Genomic DNA, 22,098 nt, shown 5'->3' on the forward strand with positions numbered 1-22,098 from the left:
CAAGTCATGAGTTCTGATTTTTGGCTTACAAAATATGATCACCTTGGTTATAGGCGAGCCTTTGCTATGTGAGGTTATTTTGGTAACTAATTTTTCTTGGATGGCGTCAAAGATGACTCTGAGTTCTACCAAACTGTATACTAAATGAGTCATATTATTGAGACGATACAGTGCAGTTACCAGGTGGTTCTGCTAATAATTGGAAACACGTTTCTATATTTCATAGAACCATGGAAAGGAAAACATCACCAGGAAAATGTTACATGTGGGGACAATTATTCAATAGGTCCTTGGCTGGGGTTTGTGGCTATGAACATAATTCAGAGGCAAAAATGAAATACTGGAATAATACTTGGAGATTTCTTTTATTGATGCTGAATTACAGAGCACAGGAATTAACATTCAGCCAAGTCTTGATTATTCAAGGAATCATGACCCGTTTGTAGATTACCAAGCCTGTTCCTCCCCTTTCTAATTGCTGTAGTCCAGTGCTTCTCAAATTTGAGTAGTGAATTTAGAAAAAAATCCTTAAAAGGCCACAGTGTTTCTTAAATTATTTATACTATAATTGTATTAAAATTTGCACAGAACTAACATTTAAGATTAAATTCTTATGCTTTCATATAAGCTTGCTTTAAATGAAAATAATTCATAACATAAAAACTTTCAAAATGGCAAAATCAATAAATTGAATATTAACAACACTAATTTGCAGTGATCTGTGATGTTTTTCTGAAACAACATGGGACAGTGCGATCTTTCGTGTGACCAGAAGCAGACGAGAACCAAATATTAGAGATCAGTGGTAGAGATGGCAACCCCCAACTCCTCCCGCAGGACATCACATACCTACCCCCCAGGGTTTATGAACCCTAGATTGAGGAATACTGCTTTTATCCATGTAGAATTGCCTTTCTTTTTCCGTTCCTGTATTCCAAGATCTGCAAGGTCAAGGAGACAATGTGAAACCAAAGTGGGTCAGATATCCTTCTTGTTGGTAAAAGTTGTCGCTAAAGGGAACTTAGGGTGATTTGTAGAGTTCAACTAAAGAAACTTTTGCCCTCCTTTCATTGGTTTCTCATTGCCCTGGCTATTAGACAATTATCTATAATCTTGCATCTCCAGAAATGCCTGCTACTGCACAGAACTGGCTGGAGCATGACAGGCAGACACATGCCTTTTCCAGAGACTCCCACATTGATTTTCAAATGACTGGAACACATCTATTAAGACTCCCTCACATTGTAAGTAGATCCACTTGAAGGAGCAGCCAACTCCCATATTGTGATGTAAATGGTGCTGTTCCACACCCAGCACTTTCATCTTCTAAGTGTTTCATAAACACTGGCTAATTAATAATCCTCTTTTCAGTGCCGCCAGGGAGGAGTTGTAAGGAGAGAGTGATGGGTGGTTTTCCAGATAAACCCGTGTTAACTTTTATCCAAGGCTAAGGAGGAAGAAGCAGAAATGTACACAACTGAACACTTAGTGTATCTGCCGCTTTCACATTTATTATTTTATTTAAACCTCACAACAATCTTGGCAGAATAAGAATCTGGACATAAAGGTCTTCCTATCACCATTTTTACAGAGGGGGAAGTTGTAGCTCCTAAGGATGATTTTCTGAGAGTTACACAGTTACAGTAAGGAGTGGAGGTGGGATTTGAAATCAGGTCTGCTAATTTCCAGGGCTCACACTCTTTCTGCTCCTCCACAGCGCATAGAATGGAAGTTTAGCATTTTCACTGTGTTCGTCACTGTCATTATTATTGTTAACAAAAAGTGTTACTAATATTTAGTGAGTATAATATTTCAAATTTATGTAGTCACAATCTCTGTGGCACTTAGAGTTCTATGCAACTATTCTGCTCTTGCTCAGTTCAGAAATCATAAATATTTGGATTTGATATTAGAAGTCATTTCTGCAATTTTTCATGGGTTCAAACTCTTGGACTTGCAAAAATCTGGAATTGAAAACAATGCTTGCTTTGTCCTCAGAAGTCATGTTCATGACACACCAGATGTTCTGGTCAATGCTAAAAAATTCTTCTTAACTTTTATTGGAAGAAAACATAGACTGGTGATTGGGACACATCCTTTACTTTTTTATTATCACTTACAAAGAACTGGGACTGTGGCTTCTCTTGGGCGTACCACTCCCAAGCACGCAGAGTGCTAGAGAACTATTTCCTGGGCATGGGGCCTATTGTTCTACCCTAATTTCTACTTTTGGTTCAAAGGGTATCCATGGCCAAATAATGTTCCCATTACAGTTCACTCTTTTAACCACAAAACAGGATGGGGGGAGCCTTGTGCTCTGACTACTTGCCTTCTTAGCACCTGTCTGAGAAGCAGCTAGGACTGTGGGAGAGGGAGATGTTAAGTGACCCCACGGCAGGACCAGGCACTATAGTTCTGCTCTTTCAAAGATGATGAACCAGAGAATGCTGAGGTGCAGTGCTCATTCCATCCTTGTACTGGCAAGTGGGAGAGCTGGGATGCAAACCAGAGTCTGTGGGACTCGAAAGTCCATGCTGAAGCTGTTGTCGTTGAATTTACTGAGCCTCTATCACATGTAGGCATTTTACATATTCGTTCCAGCTGGACAATCACTTTTAGTAGTAGTTTTGGGAAGCGTTTGTATCTTATTATTTGTATTTGGCAAAATCCAATGGAGAAAGTGAAGAATGTAGCCATTGAGCTGGCCCACAAGAGCTGGTTGTCAAGGGTAATCTACAAGGTCAAAGGCAGAATGGTGGCAGAATGAAGGAGTTCATGGCACTATGCAGCAATCCCTTTTTCTTGAATTACCATGGTGCAGTGCAGAGAATATGAAGACATCAGATTAAAATGCTATCATAAGACCTTTTCCATCAATTCCCACTCAGAATCACTCAAAAGAAAATAAGGAAATGAGAAACAGAGGCATGAATTGTGCCCCCTTTCACTCTCAAGTGTCATTACTTAACAAATTATAGGATTTCCTTGCTAATATAAGAGGAATAAAAGAGGGGAATGAGAAAGAGAGCCATGACTTCAGACATTGCCACAGCAACATTCATTACTAGAAACTAACAACACCAACAACAAAACAAACAAAGACCTCCTATGAAGTCCTCAAAGAAAGAAAGTGTAACCCCAGTAATTTTATACCGAACCAAACAGCCATTCAAATAGAAATAGAGCAATCATTTTTTTAAATATGCATGAACCAATGAGTATAATTCTCCTGAGTTTCTTGAATAAACTTCTGGAAAACAATCTTCAGCCGACCAAGAAAGAAAAGGAGGAACTGTAGCAGTTGTGCCCCAATTTAAAATCATTGTATCTTCCCATTCCCCACAATATGTTCCTCTCTTTATTCCCTACTTCAGTTAATGTTATCACAAGATCCAATCATCTAACCAGCAAACTGGAAGTTATCCTAGTCATCTCATCTCCCTTATTCCTACATCTGATCAGTCAATAAGTCCTGTCAAACTGCAAAGCTTTCTCTTAAATCTTTCCTCTACTTTCCATCTCCATTACCAATCCTTAGTTTAGGTCTGCATCTCTCTTGTCTGGATTATTGCGATAGTCTCCTAATTGCAGGAATACTTTAAAAACATTTACCCACTGGATGGCACAGGCACTAACCAATCAGAATGGATACCAGTCACAGACACTGTACCCCACACTGGTCTTATCAGCTGTCTTTGATCTCTTGCCTAATTGGTCTTCTTGCCTCAGATATCCACTTGCTCCAATCCATAATCCACACTGTAGTTATTGTGATTTTTCTACAGCATGAAGTTGATTGTGTCACTCCTTGACTTAAGTTCCTTTAATGGTCTTCCATCACCTACAGTGTAGTCCTATGGATGAAGTCTAAACTCTCTGGGAGAGAAGTCAAGACGACGGCATAGGCAGACTCTGAACTCACCTCCTCCCACAGACACAGCCAATTTACAACTACTCATGGAAAAACTACCCCTGAGACAGAACTGAAAACTGGATAAGAGGAACTCCTGCAACAAAGCACAATCCTAATTGAGGTGGAAGAGGCAGAAACTCCCTTCTGAAGAGAAAAAACGCCACCTTCACAAGCCGCAGCTCCTCACAGCAGCCCGGGAGCAGCCCACAGGTACGGAGCCTCTCTGGAGGAGTGGGGCCCTGAGCCGGGAGCGCCCCCACTGTAGGCATTTTGTGGACCCAGCACAATCGAGATGAGTGGCATAATATCTGACTTTGCCTGCTACTAAAACATTGGGGAGTACCCCCAGAAAAGCTGGTTCACAAAGAAATTAAAACCAGCTCTTAAAGGGCCCGTGCGCAAACTCACCCGTTTCAGAAAGCAACCTAAAATCACCAGAAAGAAAGGTGCACAGTGCTTTGGTGAAAAGAGGCTCAACTAATAGGCCCTGTGTGCATCTCGGTGAGAGGTGAGACCTCTCCAGGGACTGGGACATTGGCGGCGGCCATTGTTGTGGCCTGGTGTGGGCGTGCTGACACAGACGCCATTGGAGTTCTCCCTGGGGCCTGCTAGCCCAGGTCTGCCCCACCTGCTAGAGCACCGATTTAATCCAGCTCAGCCAGGGCAGGCAGCCCACCCTAGAGACTGGCCCCACCCAACAACAAGCCCTCAGGCAACTTGCGGGCCTGCATAGATTGGTGACTGGATTCTCTGCAGCCTGGCAACTGAGCCGACTTCAGTGGGGCAGGGCATGCACAAGGAGCAGGTGGAGAGTGTGGGGCAGTGGTGGAGTGTGTGGGGCTCCCGCCGTGGAGAGACTGGGTCCGCTTCCGGAGGTTGGGGCCCACACATGGGGCGGGACTGTGTTGACTGTGTGTGTGGACCTGTGGGCAGCAGGGCTTGTCAGCTGCAGAAGACTTGTGCTTCTCAAGGACCCACATAGGGGGTTTGCCCCACCTTCCAAAGCCTGAAACAATTGGGTGCTCCTGTACCTGAGGCCAGCCCAACCCAGCTGCAATCCTCAGAGAGCTGACAAGAGACCTAAAGGCTGGAGGCTTATAGCAATTGTAAGCCCCTGAGCCTAACAACCTGCCACGCTGGGGGCCTACTCACTTAAAAGAAATACTGCAACACAAATGTGGTATTAGAACTTGCAGCCAACTGTGCTGGGGCTCCCCACACCTGATAAAGAGACTGAAGGGCCCACAACAACTACAAGCAGCTGAGCATTACAACAGCTGGCCAGGAGCATAACTCGGCCTCCCTGGGCACCTACAGGGAGAGCAAACAGGCCACAACAGAAGGACACACGTAGCACATAGAGGGGTCACCCCTGGAACATTGAGAACTGAGGGAAGCACACCGCAGGCCTCCTAAGCCATCACTTACATTAGGTCACCTATCCAAGAGCAGGAGACGTAGCTGACCTACCTAATACGTAGACATAAGCACAGGGAAAGAGGCAAAATGAGGAGGCAAAGGAATACATTCCAAGTAAGGGAACACGACAAAACTCCAGAAAAGGAACTAAGTGAAACAGAAATGAGCAACCTACCCGACAGAGAGTTCAAACAAAGAGTGTTAAGGATGCTCACTGATCTGGGGAGAAGAATAGATGAACTCAGTGAGAATGTCAACAAAGAAATGGAAGATATAAAAAAGAACCAATCAGAAATGAAGAATACAATACTGGAAATGAAAAATTCACTAGAGGGACTCAAAAGCAGAGTAGAGGATACAGAAGAATGGATCTGTGAGATGGATGAAAGACTAGAAGAAATTACCCAAGCTGAACATGTAAAAGAGAAAAGAATTAAAAAGAGTGAGAACAGTCTAAGGGACCTCTGGGACAACATCAAGCACACTAACATCCGTGTTATAGGTGTCCCGGAAGGAGAAGAGTGAGACAAAGGGGCAGAGAATCTATTTCAAGAAATAATAGATGAAAACTTCCCTAACCTAAGGAAGGAAACAGACATCCAGGTACAGGAATCACAGAGAGCCCCAAACAAGATAAACCCAAAGAGGCCCACACCAGGACACATCATAATCAAAACGTCCAGGGCCGGCCCCATGGCTTAGCGGTTAGGTGCACGCGCTCCGCTGCTGGCGGCCCGGGTTCGGATCCCGGGCGCGCACTGACGCACCGCTTCTCCGGCCATGCTGAGGCCGCGTCCCACATACAGCAACTAGAAGGCTGTGCAACTACGACATACAACTATCTACTGGTGCTTTGGGGGAAAATAAATAAAAATTTAAAAAAAAAACAAAAAAAACAAAAAAAAAAAACGTCCAGAATTAAAGATAAAGAGAGAATCCTAAAAGCCGCAAGAGAAAGTCAAGTTACATACAAAGGAAACCCCATAAGGCTATCAGCTGACTTCTCAGCAGAAACCTTACAGGCTAGAGGAGAATGGCATGATATATATATATATTTTTTTATAATTTTATTTATTTATTTATTTATTTCCCCCAAAGCCCCAGTAGATAGTTGTATGTCATAGCTGCACATCCTTCCAGTTGCTGCATGCGGGACGCGGCCTCAGCATGGCCAGACAAGCGGTACATCGGTGCACGCCCGGGACCCGAACCCGGGCCGCCAGCAGCGGAGCGCGCGCACCCAACCGCTAAGCCACGGGGCCAGCCCTGGCATGATATATTTAAAGTGCTAAAAGGAAAAAACTTACAGCCAAGAATATTGTACCCAGCAATGTTATCATTCAAAATGGAAGGAGAGATCAAAAATTTCACAGACAAGCAAAAATTAAAGGAGTTTGTCACCAAGAAACCAGTGCTACAAGAAATGTTAAAGGGACTGATTTAAGGGGCAAGAAGAAGACCACAAATAGGAAAAATTATCTATTTCCATGATAAGAGAGTAATGGATACAAATGCACAAAAAAGAGGTTAGATATGATATCAAAAACATAAAATGAGGGAGGAGGGGAGTTAAAGAGTAGAGCTTTCAGACAGAGGTCAAACTAAAGAGACCATCAATTCTGTATAGAAGAAGGAAGGAATAGAGAAGGACTACTAAAACACTGAGAAAAAAAAGTTAAAAAATGGCAGTAAGTACATACTTATCAATAGCTACTTTAAACGTCAATGGACTAAATGCTCCAATTAAAAGGCATAGGGTGGCTGATTGGATAAAAAAACAAGACCCATATATATGCTGCATACAAGAGACACACTTCAGACCTAAAGACACTCACAAACTGAAAGTGAAGGGATGGAAAAAGATACTCCATGCAAATGGCAATGAAAAGAAAGCTGGGGTAGCAATACTCATATCAGACAAAATAGACTTTAAAACAAAAACTGTAAAAAGAGACAAAGAAGGGCATTACATAATGATCAAGGGAACAATCCAACAAGAGGATATAACACTTGTAAATATCTGCGCACCCAATGTAGGTGCACCTAAATATATAAAGCAATTATTAACAGACATAAAAACAGAAATAGACAGTAACACAATAATAGTAGGGGACTTTAACACTCCACTTACACCAACAGATAGATCATCCAAACAGAAGATCAATAAGGAAACATTGGCCTTAAATGATACACTAGAACAGATGGACCTAGTAGATAGATACAGAGCATTCCATCCAAAAACCGAAGAATACACGTTCTTTTAAATGCACGTGGAACATTCTCCAGGATCGATCACATATTAGGCCACAAAACAAGTCTTCATAAATTTAAGAAGACTGAAATAATACCAAGCATCTTTTCTGACCACAACGGTATGAAACTAGAAATCAACTATAGGAAGAAAATCAGAAAAGCCACAAATACATGGAGGTTAAACAAAATGCTACTGAACAATGACTGGGTCAACGAAGAAATCAAAGAAGAAATCAAAAAATACCTGGAGACAAATGAAAATGAAAATACGACATGCCAGAATTTATGGAATACAGCAAAAGCAGTTCTAAGAGGCAAGTTTATAGCAATACAGGCCTATCTCAACAAACAAGAAAAATCTCAAATAAACAATCTAACAATGCACCTAAAGGAACTGGAAAAAGAAGAACAAACCAAGCCCAAAATCAGTAGAAGAAGGGAAATAATAAGAATCAGAGCAGAAATAAATGAAATAGAGACCAAAAAAAAAAAAAAAAAAGAAAAAATTAATAAAACCAAGAGCTGGTTCTTTGAAAAGATCAACAAAATTGACAAACCTTTAGCTAGACTCACCAAGAAAAAAAGAGAGAAGGCACAAATAAGTAAAATCAGAAATCAAAGAGGAGAAATTACAACAGACACCTCAGAAATACAAAAGATTATAAGAGAATACTATGAAAAGCTATATGCCAACCAATTTGACAATCTGGAAGAAATAGATACATTCTTAGAATCATACAACCTTCCAAAACTGGATCAAGAAGAAGTAGAGAATTTGAATAGACAAATCACCAGTAAGGAGATTGAAACAGTAATCAAAAACCTCCCCAAAAATAAAAGTCCAGGACCAGACGGCTTCCCTGGTGAATTCTACCAAACATTCAAAGAAGACTTAATACCTATCCTTCTCAAACTCTTCCAAAAAATTGAGGAGCGGGGGAAGCTCCCTAACTCATTCTACGAAGCTGACATTACCCTGATAGCAAAACCAGACAAGGACAACACAAAAAAAGAAAACTACAGGCCAATATCACTGATGAACATCAATGCAAAAATCCTCAACAAAATACTAGCAAATCGCATACAACAATACGTTAAAAAGATTATACACCATGATCAAGTGGGATTTATTCCAGGTATGCAGGGATGGATTAACATTCGCAAATCAATCAACGTGATACACCACATTAATAAAATGAAGGATAAAAATCACATGATCATCTCAATAGATGCAGAGAAAGCATTTGACAAGATACAGCATCCATTTATGATAAAAACTCTGAATAAAATGGGGATAGAAGGAAAGTACCTTCTATAGTAAAGACCATATATGAGAAACCCACAGCTAATATCATCCTCAATGGTGAAAAACTGAAAGCTATCCCTCTAAGAACAGGAACCAGACAAGGATGCCCACTGTCACCACTCCTATTTAACATAGTACTGGAAGTCCTAACAAGAGCAATCAGGCAAGAGAAAGAAATAAAAGGGATCCAAATTGGAAAGGAAGAAGTGAAACTGTCACTATTTGCAGATGACATGATTTTGTATATAGAAAACCCTAAAGAATCCACCAGAAAACTTTTAGAAGTAATAAACGAATATGGTAAAGTTGCAGGATACAAAATCAACATACAAAAATCAGTTGCATTTCTATACACTAACAACGAAGTAGCAGAAAAAGAAATTAAGAATACCATCCCATTTACAATTGCAACAAAAAGAATAAAAGACCTAGGAATCAACTTAACCAAAGAGGTGAAAGAGCTGTACACGGAAAACTATAAAACATTGCTGAAAGAAATTGAAGAAGACACAAAGAAATGGAAAGATTCCGTGCTCTTGGATTGGAAGAATTAACATAGTTAAGATGTCCATACTTCCTAAAGCCATCTATAGAGTCAATGCAATCCCTATCAAAGTTCCAACAACATTTTTCACAGAAATAGAACAAAGAATCCTAAAATTTATTTGGAACAACAAAAGACCCCGAATAACTAAAGGAATCCTGAGAAAAAATAACAAAGCTGGAGGTATCACACTCCCTGATTTCAAAATATACTACAAAGCTATAGTAACCAAAACAGCATGGTACTGGCACAAAAACAGACACACAGATCAATGGAATAGAATCGAAAGCCCAGAAATAAACCCACACATTTATGGACAGCTAATCTTTGACAAAGGAGCCAAGAACATACAATGGAGAAAAGAAAGTCTCTTCAACAAATGGTATTGGGAAAACTGGACAGCCACATGCAAAAGAATGAAAGTAGACCCTTACCTTACACCATACACAAAAATTAACTCCAAATGGATTAAAGACTTGAATGTAAGACCTGAAAGTATGAAACTTCTAGAAGAAAACATAGGCAGTACGCTCTTCGACATCGGTCTTAGCAACATATTTTCAAGCACCATGTCTGACCAGGCAAGAGAAACAATAGAAAAAATAAACAAATGGGACTACATCAAACTAAAAAACTTCTGCATAGCAAAGGAAACCATCAACAAAACGAAAAGACAACCTAACAATTGGGAGAAGATATTTGCAAACCATACATCTGATAAGGGCTTAATCTCCAAAGTATACAAAGAACTGATGCTTCTCAACAACAAAAAAACTAACAACCCAATTAAAAAATGGGCAAAAGACCTGAACAGACATTTCTCCAAAGAAGATATACAGATGGCCAACAGGCACATGAGAAGATGTTCAAAATCATTAACTATCAGGGAACTGCAAATCAAACTACAATGAGATATCACCTCACGCCCGTCAGAATAGCTATAATTAACAAGACAGGAAACAACATGTGTTGGAGAGGATGTGGAGAGAAGGGAACTCTCATACACTGCTGGTGGGAGTGCAAACTGGTGCAGCCACTATGGAAAACGGTATGGAGATTCCTCGAAAAATTAAGGATAGAACTACCATATGATCCAGCTATTCCACTGCTGGGTATTTATCCAAAGAACTTGAAAACACCAATGCATAAAGATACATGCACCCCTGTGTTCATTGCAGCGTTATTCACAATAGCCAAGACTTGGAAGCAACCTAAGTGCCCATCAAGGGACAAATGGATAAAGAAGATGTGGTATATATACACAATGGAATACTACTCAGCCATAAGAAACGATGAAATCCAGCCATTTGTGACAACATGGATGGACATTGAGGGTATTATGCAAAGTGAAATAAGTCAGAGAGAGAAGGTCAAATACCGTATGATTTCCTTCATTAAGTAGTAGATAATAACAACAATAAACAAACACATAGGGACAGAGATTGGATTGATGGTTACCAGAGGGGAAGGGGGGAGGGAGGAGGGTGAAAGGGATAATTCGGCACATGTGTGTGGTGATGGGTTGTAATTAGTATTTGGGTGGTGAACATGATGTAATCTATGCAGAAATGGAAGTATAATGATGTACACCTGAAATTTATACAATGTTATAGACCAATGTTACTGCAATAAACAAAAAATTAAAAAATATAAAAATAAAAATAAACTCTCTGGCAGGGTGAAAAAGTCAAGATATAGCCCCTGCCTAATTCTCAAAGTTTCAAATCGCATCACTCTTTCACATTCAGTGCCCCACAGCCACTCTTAACTTCTTGCAGTTTGGCGAATGCACCTTATTGTGCTCTTTGAGATTCAAGTGTGAGGTCAACAAGTCAAGTGTCATATCTGGAAAAGGAATGGAATGTACATTCCCCTGAAAGGCCCTGATTCTGGCTCTGGAATTACATCTGATCATCATGAAAATCCACATGGGATAAGTTCCCGGGCCAAGGGGCAAAGCAACCTACCCAACAGGCTATCAGCCAGAGGTCTCTTCTGGCTCACTTCCCTCCCCTTTTGAGTTTCCTATGTTTATTAGACAACCAGCTACTTTACATTACAGACACACTTTATCATTTGTTTGATTATTTGACTGACAAGATAATCCCTAAGGAGTGGATTCTTCAAGTGATGCCATTTCCTATCATTTGTGACAGATCAGCTACCTCTCCCACATGACAAGGCAGAGCTGCCTCTAGGGATCAGAATTCAGTCTGCTCATTCACTCTTTTAATAAGTATTTGTGGGGCCCCTCAGGCACTGAGCTCTGTGCTCCACGTACAGTATCGAGACAGACACGGTCCCCGTCCTTGTGAGCCTTCAGTCTAAAGTGGACCACAAAGGAATACAAATCATGACAAGGCCACAAACAGAGTTCAGCTAAAGAGAATGAGTGGGAAACCTGCCTGGTGAGAGATCAGCAAAGGCCTCTCTGAGTAGATGATACTTAAACTGGGGCCTGAAGAAGGAGAAGACACCAGGCATGCAAAGATCAAGGTGAAGTGCAGTCTAGGCAGAGGGCTAGTCTTCACGGAGAAAAGCAAAACTACAGTGGCTCTCTCAGATTAGTGCTTAGAAAGAGCATCTCATCCACTTATTCAAGGAACAGAGTTTATGTGGTTTGAAGATATCTATACCCTTGTAGAGAGAAATGAGATAATCCAGTTATGAGTATGCTTGTGAATAGACTGGTTGAAAATCATGTTTAGGATCACATTCTCCTAAATGTACTTTGTGAATTTCCCTTTACCATCTTTGTTCCTGATGGCCTTCCCATCTGCAGTGCTTACTACCAACCTCTACTGCGAAATTCCTACCATTCTTTGAAGGCCCTGTCCAGCCATGCCTCCCTCATGGAACCTTCTCTGACCACTCCAACCCTCTGTGATTGCCATCATCTCTGAGCTCCAAAGCCCTTCTCTCTTCCTGTACGAGCCATTTTCTATGGATTATTTCCTTGCAGGGGCATATGTCTTGCTCTTTTCCTGTGATTTAAGAATAGGAATAGGATTTAAGAATGTGTCCAGCCTCCAATTCTTTACCCAGCGTCTGATGGGTCAGTTATAACATTTATTCAACACAGTTTTAAATCTAAGTAGACTACCCACTGACCTCAAGAATTCCATATAGCCAAAGTCCAGCCTAGGAAGTAGGGTCCTTTGAGTTTTTATGAAGAAATTTGACCAGATGGATATATAAATACATACTGAAAAGTGACCTAAATTCATACATATTCGCTCCTTGAAGTGAGCACCTCAGCACACTTTCTATGTAAGCAAAAGCTGTAGTAAGATTTCCTCAACCAGAGCTCAGGGACTAGCACTTATGAAAAAAATCCCCAAACTTAAGAACAAATCCCTAACCAAATTTTTTCCACTAAAAAAAAAAAAAAAAAAAGGCAAAGTTCCAATCATTTTTACAGTACAAAAATTTTATTTTTTTGTTAGGATAATTTAAAGTTTAAAACTGAAGTAGACATATTCATTTTACAAACAAGATATTCTTTCATAAGACCATTAAAAACAGTAAACAAAAAGCTGTCTTTACAAAAAGCTCTGTGCATAGCAACTTTATACTGTATATAACTGACAATGCAAAACAATAAAATGAAACTATACAGTTTGAAAATGAGACCTTACTGTACAAAAGGTAGAGAAGATAATGGTTTTTAAACCATGCATATTGAAATGTGCAAAGAAAAATTGGGAAAAAAATACAATGCTATAATAAAAAATGAGATAAATAATGAAGTAAATTGTCCCTTTAAATGAAAAATCTTACACAGCTCCTCTTACAAAGATAGGATAGAATTTGTAATTACCTATAGAAATACTCATCTTCCAAGTGGCACAAAAATAACCTGGGACTGAAATGATTCAACAGCAATGACCAAAGAGGACAGAGTAGCTTTGTTTTTAATTTATTGGTACACTAAAAATAATCCTTACACACATTTGTACAATCAAATAGATCTGTTGCTGCCAAGGTTCTAGCTGAATGGTCAAGGATGTCTGGTATTTAGTTACACACATTTTTCGGTGTAAAGCTACCAACAAATTCTACAATCGTTTTGAAGACAGTACTGCACTCATCTTCATGCAAGAGCAAAATTCACAGATTCTAAAAGCAACGCTACTTAAAAAAAAACATTTCCTTATGTTGGATTGGCTCAAATCCAGGTCTAAACATGCTTAATTTTGTTCTGCCTTCACTTTTGGGTGGTAATGTTTGTATTTCACACACTCTTCCTCTCTCATCTGATTTTTCACCAGGGAACTTTCTCTTGTGTGTTTCCCTGTGTTTTGATGCTTTAAGCCCTGACTATGAGGACTGTCAGCAATAATTATAAGCATGCCAGGTTTCCAAAACCTTGGATTCTCATGTGCATAGAAATAACATTTGGGTCATATTGGGTAATTCCAGAATAGATTAAAGGCAAATAAGACTGTTGTGGGTTGAATAGGTGTGGGCATATATCAACAGGCAAACGGAAGGGAGGCAGAATTTATGACGTCATCTAAAATTGGCTCAGATGCACTAAAGATCTTTTCCCATGAGAGCTGCATCAATTTCTAATGTTAGAACCCCAACCAGAAACCCCAAACCAAAGTCTGTGTATAGACTATACTGTGGTGCCAATGAGTGAACAAGGAGAACCCTGACCTGAAAAAAAAAATGACATCCTTATTGGCAATCCAAATAAGTCTGGATACATCTCCAGGATCACACAGGCTTTCAAGACCCAGCCACTGTTAGCAGCTCCTGTGAGGTTTCTCCCCGTAAGAGCTAGTTCCAGAACTGCGGAGAGGCCCCCTGCAGGCCTGGGTAACTGTGCTGCTTGGAACACAGATGCCCCTAATCTCTGATGCTGCTAAGAATCTGGGTTTCCATTTCTTTGAACATCAGGAGAGGGATTTAGGGCTTTTAATATTCCTCTTCCACACCCCATCCCATTCTTGCCTGGAAACTGGATACATATTTTTTTCAAGAGTTTAATGCCATGAAAGGGGAAATCTGCAGAGAGAAGAAAGGACATGGACATTCTAAGAGTGACACTTAAGAGTTCAAGAAACAGAGTCTTCTTCTTCAAAGCCTGTTTCTGAAGTTCTGTGGGGCTTAGACCTCTGTGCTGGACCAGGTAACCACAGAGGGGGGAGCGTGTGCCTCTGTCAAGGAAGAATTCCAAAGGGGCCACTTGGTTGGGAAAGTCACATGGCTTTGGCTCTTCTTTAAGCTGAGACATGTCTTTCCCTGGGATACAAAGCTGGGTATGCACTATAACATAGGGATTCTCTGCACTGCTCAGGGGAGAATTGAAAGCTAATATAAATTAAAAATACAGACGGAGCTGGGAATGAATTGATGGGCTTGAGTATTTGTGTATGTGCATGGACTTGAATCTTGGTTTTTGTATGGGGGTGTTCTCTAGGAATCTACATAAGGTACATGTTCTTGGGTGTGGGTCAGTAAAATGACGGAAAAAGAGGGGGATGCAGGATGGGGGATAAGAGTCTAGTAAGTAACTGCAGTAATAATCACACACCTTTTAAACTTGTTACTACATGTTTGCATCATTTTCATTTTACATCAGGAAGAGAAATTCCTCTCTTCCAAAAAGGTCTTAATTTCTACCTCTACTTACAATAAGTTACACGTTTATTTATTTAAATAATTGTAAAACATTTTAAAATTTTTCCCTTTTTTTTTGTTTTGTTTTGTTTTGTTTTTTAAAGAGGTTATACTATAAGCAAACACACATACAACAACATTTCATCATTCAATTCAGGTTTCGTTTTAAGAAAGTCTTCCATGCTGGTACCCTGTTTTGTTCAATTTTTTTTCTGCATAAACTAAATTGGTATCTGAAAGGCTTCATAGAAAATAGAAACTTTCAACTTTTTTTCCTACAAAGAAAAACAAATAGTATCCAAAATATTAAGCGTGAATTGTTTGCCAATTTTTTTTCTTAAATATTTTACAAACATAGGAAGGTGGTTCTCATAATGTTCATAACAAAGAATTGCATTTCTGCTCTTTGCACTGACTATGTCAATGACATCTTTTGTCCTTGTCCCCAAGAGGGTCAGTTTGTGTAGCCCCATCAGAGCTACACGAGAAACATGAGAGCAGGTAAGCTCCTTGCATACCCAAATCTGTCCATCATGTTCATTTTGGGGTACAAGTCTCCCCAAAGAGCTTATAGTGCTTTCTTCATTATTGGTCCATCAGAGTAAGTAGTTTTGTGCTATAAGAAAGCAATTCTTCCTCTTCTTTACATCGGGGGCACGACAAGTCCGGTCATGGCTGCAAGGAAGGAGTGACACAGGAATGAGACTCAGAGACTTTTTACATTAAAGTCTATAACCCAGAGAGAGGGGCAGGGGATACGACTGACAGAGTCTGGTACAATCCAGGGAGACGGTACCCTCAGCTGATATGGGAACCCATTTCTCTAGGTTGGGTCTGGTCTAGCGGACAGCCTATCAGAGGAACTGAAGCCTTACTGAATCACTGAAATATAAACAAAGCTTGTTGAAGTTTTGCTTGGGAGGCCAACAGTTCTGTTTTGTTTTGTTTTGTTTGATATTAATGGATTGTATTCATGACAAAATAGACATAAATGTGTAAACTAAATTGTAATATACATGATATATTTTTCATTATCAGACTAAAATAATTTCTAGATTATGTAGTTCCATATCACTTAGTTGGAACAGGAAAGAGAATTCCAGGTGCTGAGACTACTGAGTTATTTACTATAACTCAGTTATAGTCCATTTATAACATTTATAACAAATGGGACTATCTGTCCATCCTAGGTTTCCATCCATTCTAGCTGAAATTTGATAAGCTTGTTTTTTTTCCTGACTAGCTCATTTTCTTTTGGTGCTCACTGCTGATATGTGATGCTCATTCACTAACGGATGCTGATCTACTGGAACAGAAGACTTAATTCAGTTCCTAATTTGGGAGTCACCCCAATCTCCACTCCTCATCCCCTATCCAAGGGCAGTGTTCAGCGTCTCCTTCATCTAGTCAAAAGGATACGGACAATGCCTGTCTCGGGGGCATCAGATCCAAGGCTTCCCCTTGATATGGGAAATAAAGCAGGGATCATCATACTGTGGAAAAATCACACAGCAGAATGCACGCCTCTGGAATTGGCCTTCAGGTGATGAACCTAGAGAATTTTCATATTCTTAAAAACTGGCAGAATAGTTTCCTCGCATCAAAACTTCAAGCCATATCTAGAATTTGAGCCTTTGAGTTTTATTGTCTGTATCTCATCTAGGGCTTATCAAATATCATAGAAGCATTTTGCTGAGTGGGACTTACTAAGCTTATAAGCAAATGGCCAAAATTCTTCCTGCTGCCCCAACACATCTCTCTCTCTCTCCATCTCTCTCTCTCTCCCCCTCCCTCCTCCCCTTCCCCTCTGTGACAGCTAGTCTTCTTGGGCAAAATTGACAGCAGTCTCTTTCCCAGCCCACACAGCCTTTATTGAATGTTTGTGAGATCTGGATTGAGGTCTTACACAGCTAGCAAAGCCTTAATTATTTTTGCCTGTATTCCTATATATTGAATCGATGTAACTTTTCAATAAAGGCAGTTCAATTCTGGACACTCCCTGATGATTTGGAGATCTAGCAACGCTCGTAATTATTCCAGAGTGTAGGAGGTTTTTTATTTTAGTTTTTTTCCTAGAGGGGGCTGGAAAATGAATCAGGCACATAGTGCATAATATGATCTTGACAATCTATACTCATCAAGTGTAAATGCCTGATAAATGAGGTAGGAGGTGGGACAATGAACACTGCCCACGAGCTCTCTGGCAGTAAGAGTCTGGCTCACATCTTCAACTTTCACTTGTCTATTACACTTGAAACTCCTCAGCCTCTTCTTCCTTTTTCTGGGTCCTCAGAGAGTTACTCAAGGGGCTTCCTAAAATGGCAGAGCCACTCGAAGAACAAGATCCACCGCATGCTGGAAGAACGACAGACCGCACACGTTCTCCTTCTTCCTAGTCTCACATCGGCACTGGGTGGCTGGATCTCTGCTACGTGGTGACCCTGACTTTTTGCTTGTAGAAACCATAGGCAACAGACAGAAAGCAGAAGTTTACTGGAGAAAAAGTAAGCATTTTCACTGGAGGGAGGGGAGAATGCCTACGTGCACTTTGTCCAATTTCTTTTTACCGTGGGCATTTCATGGGAAAGCAACCATCCCCCTTTGGTCCTGGTGGAAAGTATGTATGGGTGAAGGGGGAGGAGAGGAATTGTACTATTCTTGTCCCTGGAGAGACAGCAGGCTGTCAGAGTATATGCTCTGGAGTCAAAATGTCTGAGTTCAAGTCATCAGTCACTTGCTGTGTGGCTTTGGGCAAGCTACATAACTTAAAATGGTGATAACGTATGACCTTCCCCTTTGGGTCACATGTGAGGCTTAAACAAGATAATTCATGTAAAGTGCTTGGTTCAGCATCTTGCATGTGGTGCTCAATAACGGTTAGCAAGTCTAGAGAGTGTTGGTTGCACATGCCCTCTGCACATGATCAAGAGCATCTCACCTTACAACGAGTTGAGAGAAAAACCTCTCCATCGGCCTCTGATCACCCAAGCACCTCAGACCACATTGTCACTCTCTCACTCTTTGTCTCTAAAGAGATGGAGCTTCCTGCTTATCAGCCCCTACAATCCCAGGATTCCTTCACTCAGTGACTGTGGGTAGTGCGTTCAGTGTCAGCTTGGTTTTTTCCCTCTCTGCATCAATGGGACACCTTGTCAGGTTGGGCCTTGAGCTTCTACTCACCTGGTACAAAATGGGGAAGAGCGGGAGTCAAGGCCTCAGAAGGTATCCTATGTCAACCCCAGCCTTCTCTTTGCCAGCTGTATGAAATAACCTTTACCTTCCCTAGTTCTTCATACAAATTACTTCACAATGACCTTTAGAGATAGCCATCGCTTTTCCTGTTGAAACTCAGGCTCTCAGATGGTACTGACTTGAACAGATTCACACAGCCTGGAAGGAGCTGAGCTAGGACTCTAGCATACGTCTGGGGAAGTCAAGTCTAGTGTTCTTCCAATGGTAGATACTCTTTGAGGTTCTCCTCAGAATTCTTTTATTTCTCCACTCATTACCTTACATTTTCATAGTTCTTTGTAATATTTTTAAATCTACAATCCTAATTTAAGTGCTTCTCTTCTCCTTTTCCTCCTCCTTCTTTTTTTCTTGGTGAGGAAGATTGGCCCTGAGCTAACATCCATTGCCATCTTTCTCTTTTTGCTTGAGGAATATTGTTCCTGAGCTAACACCTGTGCCAATCTTACTCTATTTTGTATGTAGGATGTCACCACAGCATGGCTTGATGAGCAGTGCATAGGTCTGCACCTGGGATCCGGGCCTATGCACCCCGGGCCGCCGAAGCAGAGCATTCGAACTTAACCACTATGCCACCAGGCCGGCCCCCTCCCCCCCGCCTTCTTAAGGTTCAAATCGCCAGGGAAATTCGGAGGGAACTGTAGGATCCAAAGGAGGCTCGGGACTTTGCAGTGATTCTATAGAAATGAAACTAGAGTCCAGAGCTTGTGCCTTCATGTAACCGACAGACACATCAAGAATGTGCAGCTCAGCCACTCTCTCAGCCTCAGTCGTGGGGAAAGGGAGGCTACAGTAAATATTCAGCAATTGTTTTCATTTCCCAGTCTGGAGATGAAGCCATCATGGAAAAAGTTCTGAGCATATCCCCTAACGATGGGATGGAAACCACTGGTCTTTGATGAGAGACAGGGCAGGTGGAGACACTTAGCTTCGGGCTGAGCCTGTTTTTCTACAGATCAGGCATCTGGATGAAAACCAAGAAACAAAACTTCCCTCAAACATACAGATGTTTCCAACTACTCACATGTTGGGTGGCATGTAGACCCAGCTGCTTTATCTAGTTAGAAGTAAAAGAATTTTCAGGGACCCTTCTGAGAGCTGGGTTTTCAGTTCTTATTTCACAGTTTCTCTGTCAAGATGCTTGACTTCAAGGAGTCACCATCATCTCTAATGATAGGATGGGACAGGAACCTAATGTATCTCCCAGAGCTCTGCTCAGCCACAACTGGTGAATGAACCCTCACAGGTGTCCCCAGAGGATAGGAACACATGCACAATCATAAAGCCACTTGGCAGATGCCATCCCAGAGACAGCCAGCTCATCCACGGCTCTGCTGACCTCAGGGCTTTGGATCCACAAGGGGTTAACTGAACCTCTGCCCTTTGTGGTTTCATCCAACACTGCTTGTCATGAATGTTTTTATGTCAAGACACCATGAGCAGCCTAAAAATAATGTGGGGCGTCAGGATCTACAGCGTTCAGCAGTTTCCAATCTGCTCTTTTGCCATCAGCTGCCTCCCATTCACATGAGATGATTAGATTCTCATGTACTCATCACGTTTGTGTTACATCATGTCATATTATATTTTAGGACATTGGTCAAAAATGGGTTTGACAGGTGATATTAATTTTTGTTCTTAGACACAGTATGTCTTTTTAAATTTCTTCCCGACCCCACCCCTGATCAGGCACCTGCTATCAATTTGACTAGCATGTAACCAGAATTCTTAGAATTTGCTGGTTGCTCCTGATGGATCCTATCCATATGTGCCATGGGAATGTGTGTGCACTGCAGATGGCAGGCCAATTAAGTAAGCATTAATTACCATGTGGCATCCGATGTGGCCGGGCACTGGGAAATAGTGACATGGTCTTGTGGAAAGCCATGGTCTGGAGAGTCCAGACACTCCTGGGGGGTATGTATGGCTCTACCATAGTTAATTCTGTGACCTTGCAGACTTCTCTGTTTTCCCCCATCTTGCTCTTGGATAGAGTACTATCCCAGTTGTACAAGCCATTCATCCCCCATGATAAAAACACCAAAGCATGTACACAAAGGTGTAGGTAAATGGCTAGAGATACAGAATGATGCTGTGCAGTTGGCTCTTACTTTGCTGGCCCTGTGGCATATGTATCATGCTTACTCCCAAAGTGGTACCTTCACTTACCTCTGAATCCATTTCCATTGCCACTGGAGCAGGCGGGCGAAGGGGAGCCTTGGGGCCTGATGACAGGGGCAAAGGCACTCTTCTGTTTGACAGCAGGAAAAACTGAAGAGGAAAATGGGAGGATGGAGGATGTGCTGGAAGATCCAACAGTGGGACTTGATGACATGACTGGAAAGCAAATGTACAATCCTTTTTTAGAAAGGGACATATGTGAGAGTTGTTATTTCTTCAGTACATACTACCTGACTCATTTATTTAAAAATTACTGGACTGGCCCCATGGCTTAGCGGTTAAGTGCGCGCACTCCACTACTGGCAGCCCGGGGTCGGATCCCGGGCGCGCACCGACGCACCGCTTCTCCGGCCAGGCTGAGCCCACGTGCCACATACAGCAACTAGAAGGATGTGCAATTGTGACATACAACTACCTACTGGGGCTTTGGGGAAAAAAAAGGAGGAGGATTGGCAATAGATGTTAGCTCAGAGCCGGTCTTCCTCAGCAAAAAAAGACGAGGATTAGCATGAATGTTAGCTCAGGGCTGATCTTCCTCACAAAAAAAATAAAAATAAAAATAAAAATTACTAATTTGTTCCAGGCCTTGTTCCAGATTCCAGGTATTAAAAAAGTTAATGTGACTGCCCTGTCCAGTGGGAGGAACTGACAAAACAACCAACAGGGTGATAATCCTGTTGGAGAACGTTCACAATGCTAAGGAGACACAGCAGGCATCGGGCTTTTCTGCCTGGGACATCAGGATGGCATCAGCAGGAGGTGAGATTGTCACAGGTCTCAATTCTTAAGTAGAAGCTTGACAAGAGAAGACTGAGACCAATGTCTGAAAAATCATCAAATCCATTCAAGAAGGCAAACATCTTTTTCACCCTAAAAAGGAGGCCTGTTTGGGAGCTATGTGCTTCCCTGGCAAGTCCTAGGGCTCCAGAGGTTTGATCTATAGGGTTGACATCCTCCCTGAGAATGCCATCTCTATGGTCCACTTCCTCATTATACGTAAAAGTTTATTAACATTTAGGAGATTACCTCCCTCTCCCTCTATTTTCAGAGCTCCTGGGAAATAAAGTGGCAAGTCAGCCTCCTCTGATGTAATGTGTAGAAAAAACACCAATATTAACAATATTAACATTAAAATTACTTAAAAGGAAGCCAAAAGCTAAGTGCTGTAATTTCCAAGAAAAATAAAGGCAATTTACACAATGAAGTGCCTCACCTCTTAATGTCAGATACTCCACCAAGTGACATCATACAAGAAGATAATTTTATCTTCTATGTTCAACTTGCTCAAGAAAAGGGTAAACTAGAGTCCACAAGGGTAAAATTGTTAGATATAGAATCTTATAGTAAATGGTCAAGTTTCAGGGACTCATTTTAGCATATTCTCCAGAAATCTGAACTGTCCAAGTCACATGATTTGGTAAAAGAATTCTTGGACAGATTCATACAATCCCAATCAGAATCCCAATGACATTCTTCATGGAACTAGAACAAGGAATGGTAAAATTTATATGGAACAACAAAAGACTCCGAAAAGCCAAAGCAATCCTGAGAAAAAAGAACAAAGTTGGAAGTATCACAATCCCTGACTTCAAAATATACTGCAAA

At 41.2% G+C, this 22,098-nt stretch overlaps 1 protein-coding gene across 6 annotated transcripts in view; it reads right to left on the reverse strand.

The window, feature by feature from the left end:
• Nucleotides 1-15,659: 15,659 nt before the first annotated feature.
• EBF2 (EBF transcription factor 2) overlaps nucleotides 15,660-22,098 on the reverse strand; it is a 188,306-nt gene continuing 181,867 nt past the window's right edge. For 5 of the 6 annotated variants that reach the window (XM_087437221.1, XM_087437223.1, XM_004433568.3 and 2 more), the window contains 2 exons: nucleotides 20,482-20,649; nucleotides 15,660-15,738 (listed from right to left, as the gene is read on the reverse strand). In XM_087437221.1, coding sequence (XP_087293347.1) covers nucleotides 15,707-15,738; nucleotides 20,482-20,649 — 200 coding nt within the window. In that variant the 3' untranslated portion in view covers nucleotides 15,660-15,706. The remainder of the gene's footprint in view (nucleotides 15,739-20,481; nucleotides 20,650-22,098) is intronic. The other variant, XM_087437220.1, reaches the window with a different exon arrangement.

This window comes from Ceratotherium simum, chromosome 12 (genome assembly GCF_057802395.1).
Source record: "Ceratotherium simum simum isolate JZ-2026a chromosome 12, ASM5780239v1, whole genome shotgun sequence".
NCBI classification, from domain to species: Eukaryota; Metazoa; Chordata; class Mammalia; order Perissodactyla; family Rhinocerotidae; genus Ceratotherium; species Ceratotherium simum.